The sequence below is a fragment of the Stylophora pistillata genome, chromosome 7 (assembly GCF_964205215.1).
Source record: "Stylophora pistillata chromosome 7, jaStyPist1.2, whole genome shotgun sequence".
Taxonomy (NCBI): domain Eukaryota; kingdom Metazoa; phylum Cnidaria; class Anthozoa; order Scleractinia; family Pocilloporidae; genus Stylophora; species Stylophora pistillata.
Genome location: NC_142525.1, coordinates 15457662 through 15478749, shown reverse-complemented (window position 1 = coordinate 15478749; position 21088 = coordinate 15457662). Strand labels below are relative to the sequence as shown.

Genomic DNA, 21088 nt, shown 5'->3' with positions numbered 1-21088 from the left:
AAGGCAGTTATTACTATGAACCCAAACAGATCCAATACATTTCACTACGAAACAATGAAAGAAAGATGAAATTACGAAAACATTATCTACCTAAATGGATAGAATGTATCACGCAGGGGATTCAAAGATTATGAATAAACGATTCTCGTAACGAAAGAGAACACAACTATAGTTTGTGCTACTAAGGCTACTCTCAGACCAGATCCATATTGTATCATGTAATCAGATATTTTTTATTACATTTGAAAAAACACATTTTGCTTTTTTTTTTACAATAAAAGTGATTCTATGTTCACCAGGTCTTGTTCACTGAGTTCAAAACGTTCGTAACCGTAAGGGTACGATTTAAAGGTCCCTTGATCCAATACGCGTTTGTCGAAGACGAGTCCGTACTTCTTAGTCTGTTTTCTGGTGTGTGTGTGTGTCTCTGGACGGGATCTCTCACAAAGTGGAGATGACAATGAGGGTTTCGCGTCTCTCGTCCAAAGGATCTAAGATTTCTTCCAAGATATTGTGCTTTATGACCTCGTAATTCAATTGAGGAGCACTGCGGACGTTGAGAGAAGACCCACGTACTTTGCAGACCGTCTTACCCTTTTTAGTTACGGAACCATAACTTTTAGCATCCCCCGACACGAATTCGGGGATGAAATCTCCTTCGTCCAGTCGGTTCTTCATATCCCCCAGATAATCACCCAAAGGGATTTTGGTTTGAAAAGACTTCCAGATGTAGATCTCGGAATCCGTATCGTAGTAGAAGGCACGGTCACCCAGTTGTTCTAAAAACTGATAAAGTTTCAATCGGGCTTGTCAGGTCGTGAAGGCGGCAATAAAGGTGTTGGTCTTGGTATCCTTGTCTGCATCTTCCGAGATACTCTTGTAGGATACTTCTAAGAGATCGGTATTCAAGATGCGTAAGGTAGACATGTCGACGAGCGGACTATTGAGGAGCGCAAATAACTCGTGAGCTTGCGTGAGTTGAGTGACTTTACACTTGTTCGTGCGTTCCTCAAACTTTCCCCAGAACGAATTCAATATGAGTTTCGCCGTCATCTTACGTCCAGGATTCTTAGCAATGAGCGTAGGGTCGAGCACAATCCCTTCGCGTTCTTGGTACTTTCTCACGTACTCGGATCTCTTATGAAGCATATTGAGTTGATCCTGCTCATCCAGAGTCCATGCTGGAAACCCACCACTTTCCTGCTTGATTTTCAACCAGGTGTTACGTTGACATAAGAGGCAAACAGACCTGTTACCCTCTGATCCTCGGGAAAATGATGGATTTCGTGAATGCGATACTTCTGTTAAGTACTGGAACACCCTGCCTGACCACTTTAGAAAGACTGTAGACTATAGTGAATTTAAGCGCACACTGTTAGTGCACGGTTTCTGTTAATATTACATTAATATTACATTATATTATTATATTAATAATTATTATGTTATTATATTATGAATTATTTTTTTATCTTTTTAGCCTTGTTCTTGCTGTAACTTTTAAAATTAGTAATTACGATCGGAGATACTAGCTTGTAAGCTACACTGAAATCCGAGGATAAATAAAGGTTATGTATGTATGTTCGCGATATCTCACATTAAGGGCTTTCAAGATTTCTGGAATACACCACGTACCACGCAACATACGTTGCATCTCCGTGTGAGATCAGCACATGTTTCTCTCCAACATGGGTTTCACACCCTCCTCCTCCACACAGGTCCGACAAAGAGATAACGTGATCCTCGGGTTCAAAGAGAATAGTAGGATGTGCGACTGGGTACATACCATACTTGTTCAACCAAGGGTATTCGGACGTGACGTCGACGTCACGTATTTCTTCCCCTTGGGTTCGGCCGCTTTGTAACAAAGCGAAGCAGCACCAGTACGTCTCCCAAAAATTGCATCCCGAGGATTGAGAGGTAGTACCATGTCAAGAGAAGAAAGAAACGCTTGAATCTCGAGTGAGGCACTCACCTTTGATTTCCACTCACTTTCCCACATTTCAACAACGGTATATCCCATAGCTCTTAGGGACTTGGTCTTTCGCAGAGTGGCCTGATACAAGGCTTCCATGGCATGGTCGGGGGGAGGCAAAGTAGTATCGGGTTCGGTCGGGAAAGCATTGACGACACCCATGATACAGACACCCATGGAATTCTTAGACGGTGTGGGTGGTACGATCCAAACCATCTACGTGATAGGCAAAAGGTGTGGCAGCAATTCTCTGTTCTCCCCCATTACGTACGTCTTGAATAAGCGGTATAGAAGAAAAGTGTGTGACAGTTGGTGTTCGTTCCAAAGCAACCATTCTAAGGCGACTCTTAAATGATTCATTGGGCACCATTCCATCCGGCACGAGGGGGCTCTACTGCCACACACTTCGACGATAGATGACATTTTCGCCAATAACGACTGCAGGCAGAAGGAATCGTGATACATACATACATATATAACCTTTATTAACGTGCCTAGTCTTTTTAGTGCCTGTAGGCACTAATTGGAGACACCCTAAAACTACATTACATCATTAAAACAAATAAATAAATACTCTAAAGCCAATACACTAATTAATGGCACTAACTGGGGACATCCTAAAACCACATTACATCATTAAAAAAAATTAATAAATACTTTAAAAAATTAAAAAAGCCGAAAATCAACATCACTCTGCAATCACTCGAAATTCGGTGACAAATTTCTCACAGCCAGCTTTGAGAAGGGCCACGTCCGATTTCCAGAACGCCACTAAATCTTAATTGTTTGAGATGAAAGGCTACTCCTTCTTGAGACGCGTACCACGTTTCAAATTCCTTTTTCTTGGAAGCAGGCATCTCTTCGGAATTGTATAGTATAGTGACGTCAGTGCAGACACCCCACACACTCTTGATGTTCAAGAGTATTGAAGAGATGGGTAAAAAATCTTTTTCTTCAATTCAGAAATATCAAAGGTGGAGGTAAACGCAGACAGAGACATGAGCAAGAAACAAAGAGGATCTTTAAACGTGATACACCCCACACGAAAGGAAAGGACCTTGATATCCACATAGACCATATCTTCCATACGTCTGTCTTCTTGGAGAAGTTGATGTTGCAAGAAGACGGCATCGTGCCCTTTCAAATTGTGAAAGATACAAATCACTTTACTTTCCTCGCAAAATTCGCTTACGGCCAAGTCGGTGAGAGACGTTAAGAACTCGGCTGTGTATTCAGAGCCGTAAAAACAAGAGAAAGTCTCCGAGAGAGAGTTGAGATAACATGCCAGAATGGGAACGAGGGTCTTATTGGTCGAGAACATGGCTTCAAAGTCGGCGTAGACAAATACGGGTGGTTCCACATGGGCAGAGGCACTTGGTTTGTTCTTTAGATGCTTCAGGAGCTGCTTCTTACTCTCTTTCTTTTTCTCACCGTCTTTAGGATCGATCTGCTGTATGAAGCATTGATGTTCCAACAAATGCACCTTTTTGCGACAGACGTGACACTTGCCATAATGACATCGATGGGGTTCTTTCAGTTCAGATGTAACTATCTCTTTACAACAGAGTGGACAGCGAATGAGAGTGAGAAATCTGGTGGGTACGATGGAATTGAACACATCTCTCGTCGTAGAACATTCAAATGAAACTACAACAGAAAATAAAACACGTATATAAGAGATGAACGATCCCTTTTTATTGGCGGTTCTTTTTACAAAAATGTTTTACAGATTCTAGTAACAATTTCTATAACTTCTTGTTGACAGGTACCTTCGTAGATATCATATACACCTTTTTCTGGTCATTACAGGAAAATACTGCTCTGCACTATCACATCGACACTGTGACCGCGGCTAAATGTATGCAATGATACCGCTTTATGCAAACCTATCGGCTAAGATGTTTGAATAGAGATTTTTGAAAGGTAAACTGAAATTCAAAACAAAATTATTTTGGAACATGTGTTTTTCAATTGAAGTTCGATGTGTGAATATTGATGATAAAAAACGCTCAATTATTTTTACAAGCGCATAAATGATTGTCTTATTCATACTAATGCTGTCTAAGATCTAGAATGCTATTGAATTTCAAACAGTGTGATAAAAATGTAAATGAACGCTATATACACTACATTGTTTGTTTTTTGTCTCTATTGACTTTCAGGATGGTGTAAATGACTTGAAGGTTCCCGCGAATGAGTGTATGTTTCTCTTTAAAATTTTTTGACGAATGACGTATATGAATGCCCAAATTTGTTATTGAATGCTGATTAAAATGCAAAAATCATTATTGAATCTGGTCTACGCGCAAATGACGGTTTTTTGTCCCCAATGATTGTATTTTCACACAATTGTTCGCCTTTTAATGCAAGTGAATGTTTATTTTCTCATCAGAGGTATGTGGTCTTCTTTCCATGGTATTCATTTTATTATTATTTTTTTTATTTCATACACCTAACACATTAGATTTTTAGATGCCTCCTCTACGACGCTCAACACGCCTTGCTCGACAAGTTGTGGAAATCGATGGAACATCTTACGCGTGTTTTCTATACCTCATCATGATTGACGTGTCTATGAGAGGTGCTACGGTCACTCCCTGCTGTCATCGACGCATCCATCGTTCGTGTTTCCGTGGTCATTGAACCACCTCAGACCAATGTGGACATTGTCGAGCACCCTTTGCTGTTCCTGCTGCTGCTGCCATTCCCAACGAGGACGTGACGAATAGGGAACAACAACGCCAACAAGCCAGACGGGATTTGGAAGCCTTGTTGGAACCGGGAGCCATCTAGGAACGGATTACCAATGTACGTAGTGATGCTAATGCAGATACTTGTATGAATTGTGAAATTTATTGGGAAATGTTTGGGTATGTTTCAACATGCAATCTTTTTCAGTGGTATTATCCCACTTATCATTGTGGAAGGTGTCATTATGACTTTTGTTATTTTCTGGTTCATCATTTTGTTTTGTTTGCTTGCATGGTTAATGACCTGATGGCTTCCTGGATTCTCCTTCTGTGCTTAACTACCTTGTGAATGACATCCAAAATTTTGCTAACACCAATAACATGCGCCTTAATCCTACTAAATGTAAGTGCATGACTGTTGACTTCCTTCAGTATAATAGTTACAAGGCTCCCCCGGTCGTATCGGGGGGCGCTGTTATAGAAGAGGTCTCGTCGTTCAAGCTCTTAGGCGTCAACTTGTCCAATGACCTTTCCTGGGGGACGCATGTTGACCACCTGCTGAAGAAGGCTAACAGACGGTTGTTTGCTTTAAGGCAGCTAAGGAGAAATTCTGTCCCAGCGGAAGATATCGTCTACATCTATTGCTGCCTAATACGTTCCATACTTGAGTACGCCTCTACTGCATTTGCAAATTTACCGTCCTACTTATCTAAGACCTTAGAGTCAGTGCCGGCAGAGGCGTGCTCCCGCCATTATTTGGCCAGGTCATTCGTGCTCAGATACCCTAATGCTAGCCGGTATTGAAACCCTTGATGCACGCCTTAGTGCTGCCTGTGAATCCTTTATAAGTCGTATTCATAATGACAACCCCCTTTATACTGCAATGTATGCCGACGTTCGTAAATCTTCAGACCGCTACAATTTAAGAACAAATCGTACTCACTATCACTCAAAAAAGTCCACCGATCGTTTTAAGAACTTTGTGACAGTCAAGTACTTGCAAATTTAATCATACTCGTTTTTTTATTATAAACATTATTATCATTTTACTATTATTATCGTTGTTATGTACATGCTGTTTTTACTTGTATGTAGTTTAATGCATTTTGTACAGTTTTTCCCCTTTTCTTCTCCTAATTCTTTTTAATATAATTTATGAACCTGTAATTCAGTATTTTCTGCAAGAGGTTTGAATAAACATTATTATTATTATTATTATTATTATTATTATTATTATCATTATTATTATTATCATTATTATTATTATCATTATTATTATTATTATCATTATTATTCCAATGACGATTTCACGATACATAGATGTGACGCGTGTGAGTTACCTTGCCCAAAAGTGATTATGTGACCTTTTTTATTTTTAGTATTGTAGAATATTTCCATCGTCCATCCCCACCATGATGCGGGTGTGGACAAAACGTGAGACAGGCCATGGCCTACCCTATGGCCTAATATATGGTCTACCGATGGTCAGATTTTTAAAAACATAAAAATAAAATCAGTAAGAGTCGAAAGAATACGCTGGCGTACAATTCTATGTCTCTGAAAATGGTATACTAAGAGGTCGCTAACACGATTTTTGAGGTCCGAGAGTACTAAACAGAGCAAATATCACAGCATTCACCCGGGCATTCAACCCTAACGGTAGCGGGGGAGGGGAGAGGACGGGCTAATGTTGCGTGGTCGCAGAGCATATGCAAAATGGCGGCTTCACCACATAGGCCGTCAGTTGGTAACATAGTGGAGTGCTAGTGTAAAAATGTAATGAACGGCGTTACATCGGAGAACATATTCAGGTAAGAAAATGCAAAATTTACGTGCCAGGCCATTTTTAAGTGCCTCTTAAGTGTTGTAGAGTGTTGAATTTGCAACGAGCACCCCGGGACACGCACGCATCGCCGTCATAAACATTTCGCAAACTTTACTTGCTTTTCCAAAGGAAGGGCTAGTATTGCACGAGTTTGAAAGGAGAGCTGGTATGATGATGTTTGCCCGAAAGTTGCGTTTAACCGGCTTCTTGGTTCCTCGATTTCCTTATTCCATCAGAAGGTTAAGAAATTTTGATCGGAATGTGGCCGCCAAAACAGCAGAAGAAAGTCGTTAGTAAGACAGTACTCAGGAAAGCGTTGGAAGGTTTGCAGCAACGTTTTGTCCACACCTCCAGATTGATTGCAGTGTTAGTTTCTATGTGGATTTCGGAACTGTAGGTCACCTTTGTTGTTCCTTTTGCAAATCTTGCTGTAATTGTCAAGATTGCCTCATCCCTTAAACTCTCAAGATTTGATTGTTAATTCTCCCCTCTGGCTGCTGGATGTTTACCTGTCAATTAGTTATGAGAATTTGGTGTTAGATCATTATAACAACTTCTGCCCAATGAGTTTGAGTACTCTCATTACCTGTTAGCTGGATATTTCTATGGAAATTATAGTGTCATGTTGGTCACCTCTAGGAGTTAATTAGGGTTCAGAAAATGCAATGAAAAAGGTTTGTAGAATTTTCAGTTTTACCTCAGGTGGTTTCTGATAACAAGAGAAAGGTGTTTCAACTGACTTGATTCTTTGAAATAGTATTTTCTCAGAAAATAGTACTTAGTAAAAGAAAAGAAATAGCAAGGAAATAACCTTGTCACAAAAGAACAATGAACCAACCCTATTTATTCTATTCCATGCTATGTACGATGTCTGATTGTCCACATGATTGCTTTGTGAACTTTATATACATGTGACCTGAGAACATGGTTGTATGCTCTAAACGCACCTTCACATTTTAGATGGCCAAAAATAAACACCATTGCATAAGTGCGCATACTTGTTTATTTAGAGATGCTCAGAAGTCCTGTAATGTGTATGAAAATGATGCATTAAATTTCGCCAAACAAAACTATATAAATCTAATTCCAAAATAATCATGAATGCAGTTGCAATTTTTTTCTACTAGAGTGAACTTAAAGGTGACACTGAAAAGAATGGAGATTTTCTCTTGGAAAGTTGCAAATCTTGTTTCCTTGTTCACTGTAGCTTAGAGAGGTCAAATTTCATCCTCATCATCATAAATGAAGGGAGCATCCATGAAAAGATTCTTCCAGTGTCTTGATAGCCTCTTTGCCAGTTCGGTTTCATCAAGAGTAGTCATTAGGGTTCAGAACTTATCTCCTCAAAATGACTGACATGCTTTTGATTTGGTTCTTGTTTACTTCCACCAGCATGGTGGCAATGACGTAACGTGCAAACCACCTACTTCAATCTCAAATTTACCGCCACAAATAAAGACAGTTTCCATTGAAGAAAGGAAATACAAATCTCAAAAATTCTTGCATTGTGATGAAGACATCAAACAATTTTGAGGAATGTGCCCGCTGTTCACTGCTTTGGAGTAGCTGTAGCTCAAGCTGACTTGACTCTAAGAGTTCTACATCACACGACGGTTGATTGACAAATGGTCCAGTGGGACCTAAGGCTCCTTTTATAGCGCGCCTTCGTGTTTAAGTCAGCTAGTATTTTCTTTTCATCTGAAACTTAGGACTGATGGCTCTGAGAATATGCATGAACACCTCTGTTGACCTGCTGATCATAGTTCCCAACAATCTGTCTTTCTCCTCCTGATGCTCTACTTCAATGATCAATTGTTTTGTTTGTCCCCTTAAGTTTAAACTGCTTCCTCAAGTCTTTGTTGCGATTCTGAAGGAGAAGGTCAACCACAATGTTTCTTCCGGGGCCACCTGTCCAATTAGCGGTAGATGCCAATCCACGGTTATGTGCTTCTGCATCAGTAAGAAACACCTCAATTTCACACAGGACAACACTTATAAGCATTTCAATTGCAGAAGAATTGAAACCAGGGAATGATTTGAAAATATTGTACCAAAACCTCATGCAAAGTTGCAAGCCTTGCACCATTTCCTTCTCTGACAACATCCTGGAAGTTAAGGAGAAGGAAGAAATACTTAAGAATGCACATTGAGTAATTGTGGATCTTCATCTGTTCTGGAATCATGTTGAACAGGATCTTGGGTAGGTTGTAGAAGGAACTGACCTGTGAATTTGTCTAGCACGGAGTGCATGATCATAGACCTGCTGGTTGTTTCCCACCTCTAACATGTAGTGCGGCAGCCTGTTCGAAGTTGGCTGACAGTTCTGGTCAACCATGACAAAAAACTCTAGCAATGCTTCTGCAGTACAACACCTACCAATGCTAAGAAACAACTGCTGGCAGTCCTCATAATGATTTACACATTGATCGAGTGACATTTCTTCTCTGCATTTTTTCAATGAAGTACTGCACTGTGCCCATTACTGCCTTGTGCCCATTACTGCAACGTGCCCATTACTGCATTGTGCCCATTACTGCACTGTGCCCATTACTGCAATGTGCCCATTACTGCACTGTGCCCATTACTCCAATGTGCCCATTACTGTATTGTGCCCATTTCTCGAACAGAATTATTGTAAAGCCTCCTTAAAAACAAGCTGAAAAAGGAATACCGCTCATATATATATACTGCATAAGATACATTATAGGTAGACCTCTTACTTTTCTTGTCATTAGGAACTGGTCAAAAAGTTTTGGGCTCCTGGTTAGGGGTAGGTAGTCTAATTTTCAGCTACCCATGGGGTGGGTTATCCTGTTTTATAACAGGAATTGGCACACATTTAGAATAAAATTGTTTCTGAAATTGGATTTTTTCAATAACGCTACCGAACTATTTTCTAATTTGACCAATTATATGGCAATGTTACACTCAGAAATAATCACCCTCTGTGAGTAATACTGTATTCACTTTCTGCATCCAACTTAATTAGTGACATCCCTGGAAGACGATCAGCCCATACAAAAGTGGCAGTGGAGCTGTTCTCTTTTCTGGATTTTGGTCCAACAGGATCATCTGAGACAGACCTGTGAATACCGTTGGACAAAGGGTTTGGATTTCTTTTATGATCTCCAAACAATTTAGCTTTCTCAAGCCAAGATATCCCCTTGATCTAAGAACCAAGTTCATCCCTCTTCTTGTCACTTCCACTAACTCTCTGTCAACTTGGTTCCTAAGGCTTGACAGCATCTCAGTTCCATAATCTGTCTTACTAGTGCTTGTTGTCTATGTAAAATTTTTGTCCAGGTAAAGGTTATTATAAAAAATATCTCCGGCAGCTGTAAGTTTATTTGTGATTAAATGAACACTGGCACGTCAAACTATGTAAACAAAGGAAAGCGAACAAGTATGTGCATGCATGCAATTGTGTACACATGCATATTTTTCCTCTTCTGAAGTAAATAGGTACTAGTAAAAAGATTGCGGTTAAACGAGCACGAAAAAAATGTGTGTACAAATTCACCTGGTCTTGGAATGAGGAAGAGGAATGTTATGTTTTTCTGTCAAAAAAGAAAGTTTTAAGGAAAGACATATTAGTGAGGGCATGTTTTTCCATCCATTGTAGGATCATGTGAAATGGCATTTGTTCTTTCAGATGTAGAGAGGGAAAGGTGCATCTGGTGAGGCATTTTTTTCATTTTATGTTTATTAGTTAATTTTGCAACACAAATAATTCTTGAAAAATTATTTCAAGGCTTAAAACTGCCATTTGAAATGTAAACCAAGAAGGAGAGTGCTACTTTTACAGAAGAATGATTACTTTTAACCACAACTGTGTGTTTAGCTTACAATTTAAATGTTCACAAAATTTCAGAATAATATACTACTCAATAGAGATATTCTGTAACCACATGACTAAAATACCTTAAAAATGACAGTTACAAAACTTATTGTTTAAACTGCAGATACTTGAAACTCCATCTCCCCCTCCCCCTGTATGAGAAGATTTAGGTAAGTTGCCAGCTTTAGAATAATATTTCCCTTTTCTTTCATAATGCTATAATTCCACAAAATGCCATGCATCTGTAAACAATTTTTAGTCATTGCTCTTTATATTTGTAAGAAGTGGGAATAGTGACACCGCTGCCTCCTTGCAACACGATGTTCCTATTTAAGTCTGCACAACAAAGTTGTGTTTGGATAGCACACTGAATAGACATCTTTTTGTTTTTAATTGACAATTACCTATAAGTTTGGTCAGATACAATGAAATATATGAAGTTCATATATTTTGAACTGCGGTATTAGATACGCATGATGCACGATCCTCGCAGTAGATAGCGCTATTTAAGCAATAGGGAAAATCAGACCTGAAAAAAATCAGGCCTGTACGGGATTCGAACCACTGACCTCTGCGATGCTAGTGCAGCGCTCTACCAATTGAGCTAAGAAGCCAACTGGGAGCAGGCCGTTAAGTTGATTCATAATAAACCCGTGAAAGTGATAAATCAGATACAATGAAATATATGAAGTTCATATATTTTGAACTGCGGTATTAGATATGAATGATGCACAATCCTCGCAGTACATAGCGCTATTTAAGCAATAGCAAAAATCAGACCTGAAAAAAATCAGGCCTGTACGGGATTCGAACCACTGACCTCTGCGATACTAGTGCAGCGCTGCACTAGTATCGCAGAGCTCAGTGGTTTGATCCCCGAGGAACAAATAGAGATTAATCCATGGAAAGTGCACCCAAACAGGTTAGTTTGCATTAAAAAAAAAAAAAACAAAAAAAAAAAAAAAACAAGGAAAGGCATTGAATGGCAGTGAATGAGTGAGTTTTTTTATGTATTGCAGCAAGTGAATTAAAATTGTTAAAGTACTTTCATGGTTTTAATTAAAAGCCCTTTCATGATATTTGTATCTAATACATACTGAGATTTTTCTTACTGACTAACAAATTAAGCTGGGATTAGTGAATGACTGTGAAAATACATTGTTTGTCCAATCAGAGACACAAATGATAGTACATCACAGTGTCAATCTCAATACATGCATGAAATAAATTCCTTTTCTTAAGAATTCTCATATAGCAGATAAAGATAAAGATAATTTCTGAAAGATTTGAAGGTGAAAATATATATATATATTGATTTAAAGGTAATTACCCATGTGAGTATTTTTGACTGATGACAAAGAAATTAAAATTAAATATTGATCAACTAAAAAAAGCCCTTGAAGGTCTATTGTACTAACTTAGTTTGCAAAACACAAATATTTTATTTCCAATTACAACAAAAGCTGCAGTATGCCAGCATTTCTAGGAAAGATTAAGAACTATTATCATACAAGTAGAGATTTAGGATACTAGGGTTATTCATTTAGCCCTTTTGGGTATATTTGTCAGTTGGGTAACATCTCCTTGTAAGGGTGTTCTCTTGTCAAACCTTTTAACTTGTGTTTTTTTTTTTTTTTTACCTTACAGGGATTCAGAAAGAGTGTTTTAAGTGCGGGGGAAGAGGAAAGAGAGGGGGCTGTGGTAGCCGTGGTGGGTGAGGCCCCCACAGTGGACAGGATTGCCATGCCTACCACATCACCCTAAATTTAAATTAAATGTATTAAAATGAAATCAACTATCTCTCGTTCATTTTGTTAATGTCATTGCAGGAAATGAACTCAGCTATAACTGCAAATAATAACTTATTACCAAGCCTGAAGGCCACTTTAGAGAATATTTTCCAGAGGTCTTCACAAATACAACTGAGGGCCAATATTCCTCCATAGGGCTTTACATTTGGTGCCTTTCAAAAGAAAAAATTTACGGGTTACCATCTTTGGGAAAGTGGAAATGGTCTGTAGGGCAAAATATTGAACAATTATGAACCAAATAAGCATGCATGTATTTACTTCAATACCACCTTGCCATATAATAGTGCAAATTAAAGTTTAATTTCCTACTTGTTTAAAAATGGCATAGTTCCCAGTACTGAGGATGTAACCCGTCACAGACCCAACATTTTCCCAGAATTGTGGGGTTCTTGGAGCAAATAAATGATACTCATTCAGTCATTCCTCCTAATTACTATTCAACTGTGCTTCGCAGAGTGCAAATAACGCCCTACACAAGCACAAATATCACGCGGTATTTGTACTTTACAAATATCCGCGAAATTCGCCCGCACTGATTAACAATTTGGCGTGTTGCATTATGAAGACGTTTTGTTGTGTAGTATCGCTGAGTATTTTTATTTGTAGTTTTGCGATACTGCACAACAAAACGTCTAGTAAGATAATGATTTGAATATATCGACAAAGTTGAAATGGTAAATTGGCCACCGTTACGGTTATAAAAGCTGACGTATCAAGCGTTAGCCCTTCGTCGGAGCGTCTAGTAAGATATATATCTTTCACCTAGAAAATGGATTTGCTTGGATCAATTTTAAAAAAACTGAAAACCATCAACCATGATAGACGCGTTTCGTGATAATGCCTGTGGACATTTCACCACAGAGGCTGTTTCATGCATCAGCCCCACTGACTCATAGAGTCGTTTGTACATTACATTGCACTGCCAAACAACATCCCTCAAAACGGCTATCTCAGAGTTTCCAGAATAACATTTGTTCTTTAACGAACTAAAGTAAGAAGTCCTAAATAGCGAAAACATAGGCCGATTACTAAAGGCAGTTAACATACGAATTAGTATCAAGGGCACATCACTTAAATAATGAATTTCCGCCATCTTCATTACCAGTGTTCACTAATACACGTCAGTAAGAAAAAACCAGATGCGAGAGGGGCTAACTGGCAAAAGAAATGTCGCCTGTCAACGACGAAACTTCCTACGAATCATTGCTACGAACAACTTTTAACTAACCTCTTCTGGACGAGCTCAAAGTCGGTCGAAAAGACTTGAAAGAAAACCACCCTATAAAAGGATAGCACAGGATCTCCAAAATAAAACAGAACTATCTCCGTTAATAGAAGGAGAAATAGCCAATGTATGCAAAGCGGTTGGTCGCTTTACGTGAAAATTTGAAGTGAAGACGAATGTGTTCACTGTAATGACGATCACTTCGATCACTTCGATCACTAAAGCTTTTGGGAGAAAAAAACACAAGCCTTCATTGGAGCAATTTAGAGGTGTGATGGAGGTGTGTCCCATAACCATGGTAACAGGAGAGAGAACACAAGCTTTCATTGGAGCAATAAAGAGGTGTGACGGAGGTGTGTCCCATAACCATGGTGACATGATGGAGAAGGCAAGCTTTCATTGGAGCAATAAAGAGGTGTGTCCCATAACCATGGTGACGGGATGGAGAACGCAAGCTTTCATTGGAGCAATAAAGAGGTGTGACGGAGGTGTGACTCATAACCATGGTTACGGGATAGAGAACGCAAGCCTTCATTGGAGCAATAAAGAGGTGTGACGGAGGTGTGTCCCATGACCATGGTAACGAAAATTAACTTTTTCAAATACTGCAGGAGGGAAAATACTCGTGTACTTGCATCGCCTGCTACTGATAGATAGACTTATAGTGCGGATATGCTACAACAGCTCCACACAGATAAACATTCTTTCTATCTGAATGTGCTTCGTAGAGTACAAATAACGCGCGAGACGGGTACAAATATCACGCGATATTTGTACTCCAGAAATATCCTCGAAATTCGCGGTTGTTTGTATTTTGACTCACTCCACGGGCTCGTCAAAATGCGGCGTAAAAATACTCAGCGATACCACACAACAAAACGTCTAATAAGATAAATATATCACCGAAACGTAATTTATTGGGACCACTAATAGATAGGTTTATAAAACATTCATGGTTCATGGTTTATTTATTTCACACTATTTACATAAAATAAACATAGATACAAAAGTATATTGCAACAAATGATTACAGAATAAAACAAATAAAATACAGATTATAAAAATGTGTGTGGTGGACAAAGTAGCGAAGGCCACCACCTACTTTTAGATAAACAAAGAAATGGCACAGAGCTTTTATATTGGTATATAGTAAAAAATGTGGCAAGTGTTTGTAGAGCCTAGGATTGATGTGCAAGAGAGAATTACGTGTTTATAATTTAAGGTATGTTAGAGATATACTGAACCAAGCAAGAAATCTATACAGGACAAGCTTAATAAGAGGAAAACAGACACACATACAAACAAACAAACAAACAACAGCAACAACAATGAACGAAAGCAGAAACAGAGACAAAGGAGAGGAAAAGAACAACACGTCTTCAGCAACAACAGCAGCAGCAGTGGCAACAAAGACTGAAATATAAGGAGACAACTATTATTATTATTATTAACTCTGTTATTATCATAGTTATTTACCTATGGATAGCTACATGCTATATATTTGACAACTAAACAGATCATATATTATTTGTTTAATGAGAGATGAGGTGGGCCATATAAAGTTTCTTAAACCTGTTATGTGTTCTTTTTGTTTTCAATGCCAAGGGTACAGTTACCCATATAACAGAAGCAGAGTACTTAAAAGTAAATTTGCCTATGTTAGTTCTAAATTGTGGTCAGTGGAAATTAAGCTTGGCGGATTTTCTGCTGTTATAGGAGGGGACAGCTGTGATAGGTATTAAAAAATTATGGAAAATTGCTGGAACAGTTGATGGATTGTAATATAATTTAAATGCGAGTGAGCAGATTTTGAATCTAACAACATTTCAAATTTTCAAATTTCAAGGATTTGGTAGAAAGAGGGTCCTGTTTGTTTGCAGAAAAGATATTTTGGATGCATTTATTTTGTTTACTACTGATCTTATTTAAATTAGTCTGATGAGTGTTGTCCTAACACATTGCATCATAATTAAGATAAAGGTAAATAAGTGCATAATACAGTTGTCTTAGCATCTTTAAATTTAGGCAATTCCATAGTTGGTAGAAGATTCCAAGGTTTTTAGTCAGTTTGCTTTGTACATGTGCTATTTGAGTTTTCCAGTTCAAATGCTCATCTAAATAAATGCCTAAATATTTGATACTAGCTTTGCAATCAATGTTTGAAATATTAATATTGTGTATAGTTGGCTTCTGTGGAGATGTTAAGATCATAAAATTTGTTTTCTTCATGTTAATAGACAGTTTATTGAGGTTACAGTAGTTAATTACTTTCTGAAGTTCTGAGTCATAACTGTCTCAAGATCTTTTGATGTTTTAGTGGCCTAGAAAATTCTAGCATCATCAGCAAAAAGTCAAAAGGAAGGCATATCTGAAGAGTTGGCAAGATCATTCAAAAGACATGTAAAGAAATAATAGTGGTCAAAGGGTTGATCCCTGAGGAACTCCACAAACAATGTGGAGATACTCAACATTACCTAGTTTCACATATTGAGTTCTATTAGTAAGGTAACTTGTGAACCAATCTAAAGCTTTTCCACATATTCCATATTTATGTAATTTCCTTAGCAGTCACCTCATGGTTGACAGTTTCAAAGGCTTTGGAGAAATCTAGAAAGACCCTGCATGTTATGAGACTGTCGTCTATTGAGGTTTTAAGAGTGTCAGTTATTTCTAAAATAGCAAGCTCAGTGGAATAGTCTTTTCTAAAACCCAAACTGGTATTTAAACAAGATATTGTATTTGTCTAGAAATGAGGTGAGTTGATCATTAACAATTTTTTCTATAATTTTACTAAATGGTGATAAAACTGCTATGGGTCCATAATTTGCAGGATCTGTTGCATCCCCAGATTTGAATATTGGAGTTACTCTTGAGACTTTAAGTACATTAGGTACAATACCTTGTATGATTGACTGATTGTAAATATATGCAAAAGGTTTAGATAATTCATAACTAACAAGTTTTATTAACTTATTAGGAATATCTAATGAAGCCTTTCTTTCATTTAGATTTGAAAATAGCCGACTCACATATTCTTCAGTTTTTACCGGTAAATCAAAGCTATTTGTGGGGCTAGCTATTACATATATATTTACTGGGTTCATCGTAAGTAGGATTAATTACACTAGCAAAATCAGGGCCAATTGTAGTGAAGTGCTGATTAAATTAGTTAGCAATGTTAAGTTCATTAGTGTAGACCTTACTATTTCTTATGATCCTTGAAGGGTAATTTGATTGAACTTTGGTTTTCCTTTTAATGATTGCACCAATAAGCTTCCATGTTTCTTTCAGATTTTCTTTGTACAGCTGAAAATATTTGTTACAATATTTATCTTTGGCTTTGGCCTTTATTTTGTTAAGTAGATTGTAGTATTGTTTGTACTGTTTTATCTTCCTTGAATTCTTGCTGAGAAAATGCAATTTATACATCTTTTGTTTCCTTTTAATTGATTTTAAAAGCCCTTGTGTTAGCCAAGGTTTCTTGAATTGTTTCACTTTAGAATTGGTTACTTTTTTTAAAGAGTTATGCTTATTGACAATAATTATATTTCACTTTGTTTATACATGTATTAGTTATCTCATGAAGATCAGTGCAGGTGGAATATAAACCTGGCCAGTTAATTTAGCTGAGGCCAGCTAAATATTGCTCTTTGCAAAAACTAGTGCAATCTCTATAATATGTTATCTGCTTGTTTTTAGAGGTGAATACATTACAGATGCAGAAAACAGGCATTCCAAATGGTCAGATATGTCAGCCAGAGCTATACGAGAAGTAGTATTTTAATTGGGAGCATTAGTATAAATATGATCAATTAAGGTAGAAGAGTGATCTGTGAATCTAGTGGCCTTGGTGATGAGTGGGAGAAAATTGTTAGAATACAGCATATGAATACAATCTTAGTGTTAGCATACTCGTTGTACTTCAGGAAATTTATGTTTACATCTCAGGTGTTAGATAAATGTGTTGTTTCCGATCCTGTTTCTTAAGCTTTTAATCGTGTTTTTTAGTTCTTGTATAAAATCTGGTACATCAGCTAAAGGATGTCTATATATGCATCCTATAATAATAAACAATTTGGTTTGTTATTGCTAGTAATAATTTCTGTCCAGCAGGACTCAACTAGAGGCATCGTAAACTTTCTATCTGCCCTGGGTATGGTTTTCAGATTGTTGGATATGTAAAGAGCACCACCCCTGGCAGCTTTTTTAGAATCAGTATGAAAAAAGTGGTACTGGCGTATGTCTATGTTTAATTATAGATCTGCTGTTCAGCTTTGTTTCTAAAATGGCTAATTAATATATCAGGTTTTTTTATCTAAAGAGTATAACCAATCTTCTAAGATAGGCAGATCTTTCATTAGACTTCTAATATTACAGTTCCTGGAGCTGTAAGATGAATTGAATAACTTATTTAATTTAGAAGTTTCATAGTATTCTGAGCATGGAGAATTAAGCATAATTATGGTCAGAGTCCCTTTCATCATGTTTGTCCAGATTAAGGAGCACATTCAGAAGATCAATATTATCAGCGAGTCTTTCAGACAGGCTGGGGGTGCAGGAACCAATTAAGTTACAAAATTCATGGTCTGGTAAATTGAAGAATAGTAGTTGCAATAAACCCATTATTATGACAAGACATATTCGCATATTCTAGCTAGAAGTTTAAAATTTGAATTACCATTGTTTAATTACAATTACAATTGTTATTACTTATTTGTCCAGTTAGTTGTCCTTTTGTGGGTTTGCAAACTCTTCAAAGTCTTCCATTCACAATTCTTTGCCAAGTATTAAATCATTAAGTCATCTACACCAGATTGTAAAATGAGAATGAATGAATAACCAAACTCCCTTCCAAATTTCTTGAAGTAAATCAAATTCTGTGTAGTCAAAGTTTTCATGGAATTGTTAAGAACCAGGATAAAGTTTCACAAGCTTAAAAAATGTCTGTGAGTTTGAAACGAGTACATACAAAACGAACAACGCTTCATTTTGTTGTTAGAAACGAATAATGATTCATTTTGTTCTTAGAAACGAACGATGCTTTTATAATCTTCAAGGTGTCGTAAACAAAGAGCGCTTCAGTGATAAAGATTTCTCAGGATATGTAAAGAGCAGCGCTCCTGGCAGCTGTTTCAGAGTTGGATTCTTGTTCTGACCATTGCAAGATCTCACCTGACAAATGAAAAGTGGTTTTCTACAGTCAATCCTGATTGACAATGGCAAGCTTAATACATGAGTGTGGGAATTTGTGGAGTTTCACCTGCACCAGGACATGGAAAACAAGGCACATTGACTGTAGATCAAACCACAGTTTGCTTGAGATAAATGATGAATAGCCCATTTCCGGATTACCCTTGGCCTCTATTTCAAAATGAGGCCTGGTGCTCAACCACTCTTGTGAAAATGAGTTTAATTTGCAATGTGAATGAATACTTATTATCATATGAAAGGATGAGCACCAGGACTCGTTTTGAAAAAATGAGGCCAAGGGTAATTCAGAAAATAATGGGCTATTGTCATCTGTACTAAGTTCTCTCTCCAATCCAACATGAAAAAATAAAAACTGTTCAACTTTTTCAGCATGATGTCATTCATGTTTCTTAGTGGACATTTAAAGTTGAACAAGTCGACAATTTCTGCAGTGTGTTGAAAGAGTTGAAGTGCACAGTTCAAGGGGGTTCCATCGTTGAGCTCTTGGTCTTCCATTGATGACATGATGTGATCTTGATAACTCTGCCAAAGATTAACTGAACAAAAAAAAACACAAATAATGAGGAATGAGTTTCAGCACTTAATTCACCAATTTTTTTTTAGTATAAGAATTGGTTTTGTGGTTGAAATTAGGCAGGTGTTATTACCAGTGTTTTGTCTGTATTTTAGGGAACGGGGATTATGAAAAAACAAAACAATTTAACATTGAATAGTTCACCATTGACTATTGTTGTAATGCTAACCTGCATCAAGATAAGCATTTTTTTTCAAGTACATCTTCTGCCAAGTGATTTCTCATTCTTGAAGCAGGATCCAGTTGAATGTGGCTGAGTGTAAGCTGCTCATGCAGTGGAAGAGAAAAACTGGATTCACAGATCCCAATGGAAGGCACCTTTCCACGGCTTCCAGACTATACTTTTGTCTCCAATCATCAAGCATCTTGGTTTCTTTGATTTGTTGCTTTTCTCGATGTTGTTACGAATTTTCTAGAAATTACGCTATAACATTCAAGAAATGTTTCATTAAGTGGTGGTGTAATGCCCTCAAATCACACACTTCTCAACAAATTTTGGGGACCAGCGGTCCGTTATAAGTGGTGGGGTTCAGTCCCCTCGCGTCAACATATCTATTTCAGTAGGTAACATGGATGAAACTTTTCGCGCGAACAGGTTGGTGTGGTATGTCTTTATATTAGCTACGTGTCGTGTTCTTTCAAGATCCAAACCGTCAGGTGTGTTTCAATTTTTCCTTTTGCCGGGTTTATTTCGTTTATTATTTCGTTTATGTCATTTATTTTCGGTAGTTAGATTTGGTGTAATTTAATTTTGTTACAGAAACCACTGGTCAAGAAATGTGTATGGTTCGGATAGCCATTGAGTAATGTTACCGTAACCCGTGCGTATGTTACTGCACTTATTGCCTATTTTCAGTCTGTAAGTCTGGATCTTTTAATTACTTTCGGGTTTTGTTCCAGGAAATATTCAATCCAACTATTCAGTGCAAAAATGAAAACCAAGGGCAAGCAGTTCTTTGAGGTAATCGATGCGACAGTTGTGCACACGAAATTTTCTTAGCTACAGCGAATATCAATACTGTATTTCCTCGAATAATAGCCGTCCCTCGATTAATCGCCCCCTTTGACCGAAATATTTGAAATAATCGCCCCCTCCCCTCCCCTCGCCATTTTCTCTTTCTCCTACCCCCTCCCTCTCAAGTTAAAAATTGGCACCTTGGGTAACAAAGACGCTGTTATTTAATTGTTCCGTGACCGCTGAATGATTACAAAAGCACCGACTCATATACTTCGCTTATTCCTTTATTGCTTGGAGCTCTCTAGTTAACACATCGGATATGTTCTTGTTCCTTGTTCGCAATGAATAAATCGCTGGAACAACAAGTCCGTTTTCTTAAGTCCGCTTTCCGATAACCTCGGCATCGCCTTCATTGCTATCTTCTGCATTCAGGAAAGTGCAAACGAGATGGGATAGCAGAGGCAGATCCAGGAATTTTTAATTGGGGGGATCCAAACTTTGGTTCAGAAAGGACTGTTGGACTCTTTGAGGCGAATTACTTCTCCCCCACACCCCCTTCCACCAGTCGCGGATGCACGTTGTAATTCCTTGGCCGCTTACCGTTTATTTGGATTCATTACAAAAATCAGCCAGTTAAAAGTGATATACGATCTTGTCTCAAAGTTGTAAGCGTCAGGTTTGATAGGGGGGTCCGGACCCCCCGACCCTCCCCCTGGATCCCCCACTGGAAAGTTCAATTGCCCAACTAGAACATCAGAGCCGCCACTGCTGTCTTTTCGATCTTTATACGAACCGACCGCAAAGTCGTCATATGCTTTTGCTTCTTCTCTTTTGTCGTATAATGAAAAAATATATATTGAGGCACGACTTTCTGTGAGAAATATTTGAAATAATCGCCTTTCTCGAATAATCGCCCTCCCTCGAATAATTGTCCCCTTTTGGTGCGAATAAAAGAAATAATCGCCCCCGGCTGTTATTCGAGGA

The 21088-nt window shown here is 37.9% G+C and overlaps 2 protein-coding genes and 1 long non-coding RNA gene across 20 annotated transcripts in view; 1 reads left to right on the top strand and 2 right to left on the bottom strand.

The window, feature by feature from the left end:
* The first annotated feature begins 5932 nt into the window (after positions 1 to 5932).
* LOC111332589 (uncharacterized) overlaps positions 5933 to 21088 on the top strand; it is a 279730-nt gene continuing 264574 nt past the window's right edge. For 3 of the 18 annotated variants that reach the window (XR_015989644.1, XM_088728014.1, XM_088728015.1), the window contains exon 1: positions 5933 to 6473. Coding sequence is in view for 2 of the 18 variants with exons in the window: in XM_088728014.1 (XP_088584140.1) it covers positions 6442 to 6473 (32 nt within the window). In the remaining 16 variants the exon portion in view is untranslated. The other 15 variants (XR_002695057.2, XR_015989676.1, XR_002695056.2 and 12 more) reach the window with 15 other exon arrangements.
* LOC148726807 (uncharacterized) lies at positions 11748 to 13988 on the bottom strand. Its single transcript, XR_015989756.1, has 2 exons — positions 13365 to 13988; positions 11748 to 12288 (listed from the first exon to the last, which is right to left on the bottom strand). It is a non-coding gene; the product is annotated as an uncharacterized LOC148726807 (long non-coding RNA).
* Positions 17756 to 19678, bottom strand: LOC148726806 (uncharacterized). The gene is made up of 2 exons (XM_088728009.1): positions 19316 to 19678; positions 17756 to 19108 (listed from the first exon to the last, which is right to left on the bottom strand). The coding sequence occupies exons 1-2, from the start codon at positions 19347 to 19349 to the stop codon at positions 18801 to 18803; spliced, it is 342 nt and encodes a 113-aa protein (XP_088584135.1). The 5' UTR covers positions 19350 to 19678; the 3' UTR covers positions 17756 to 18800.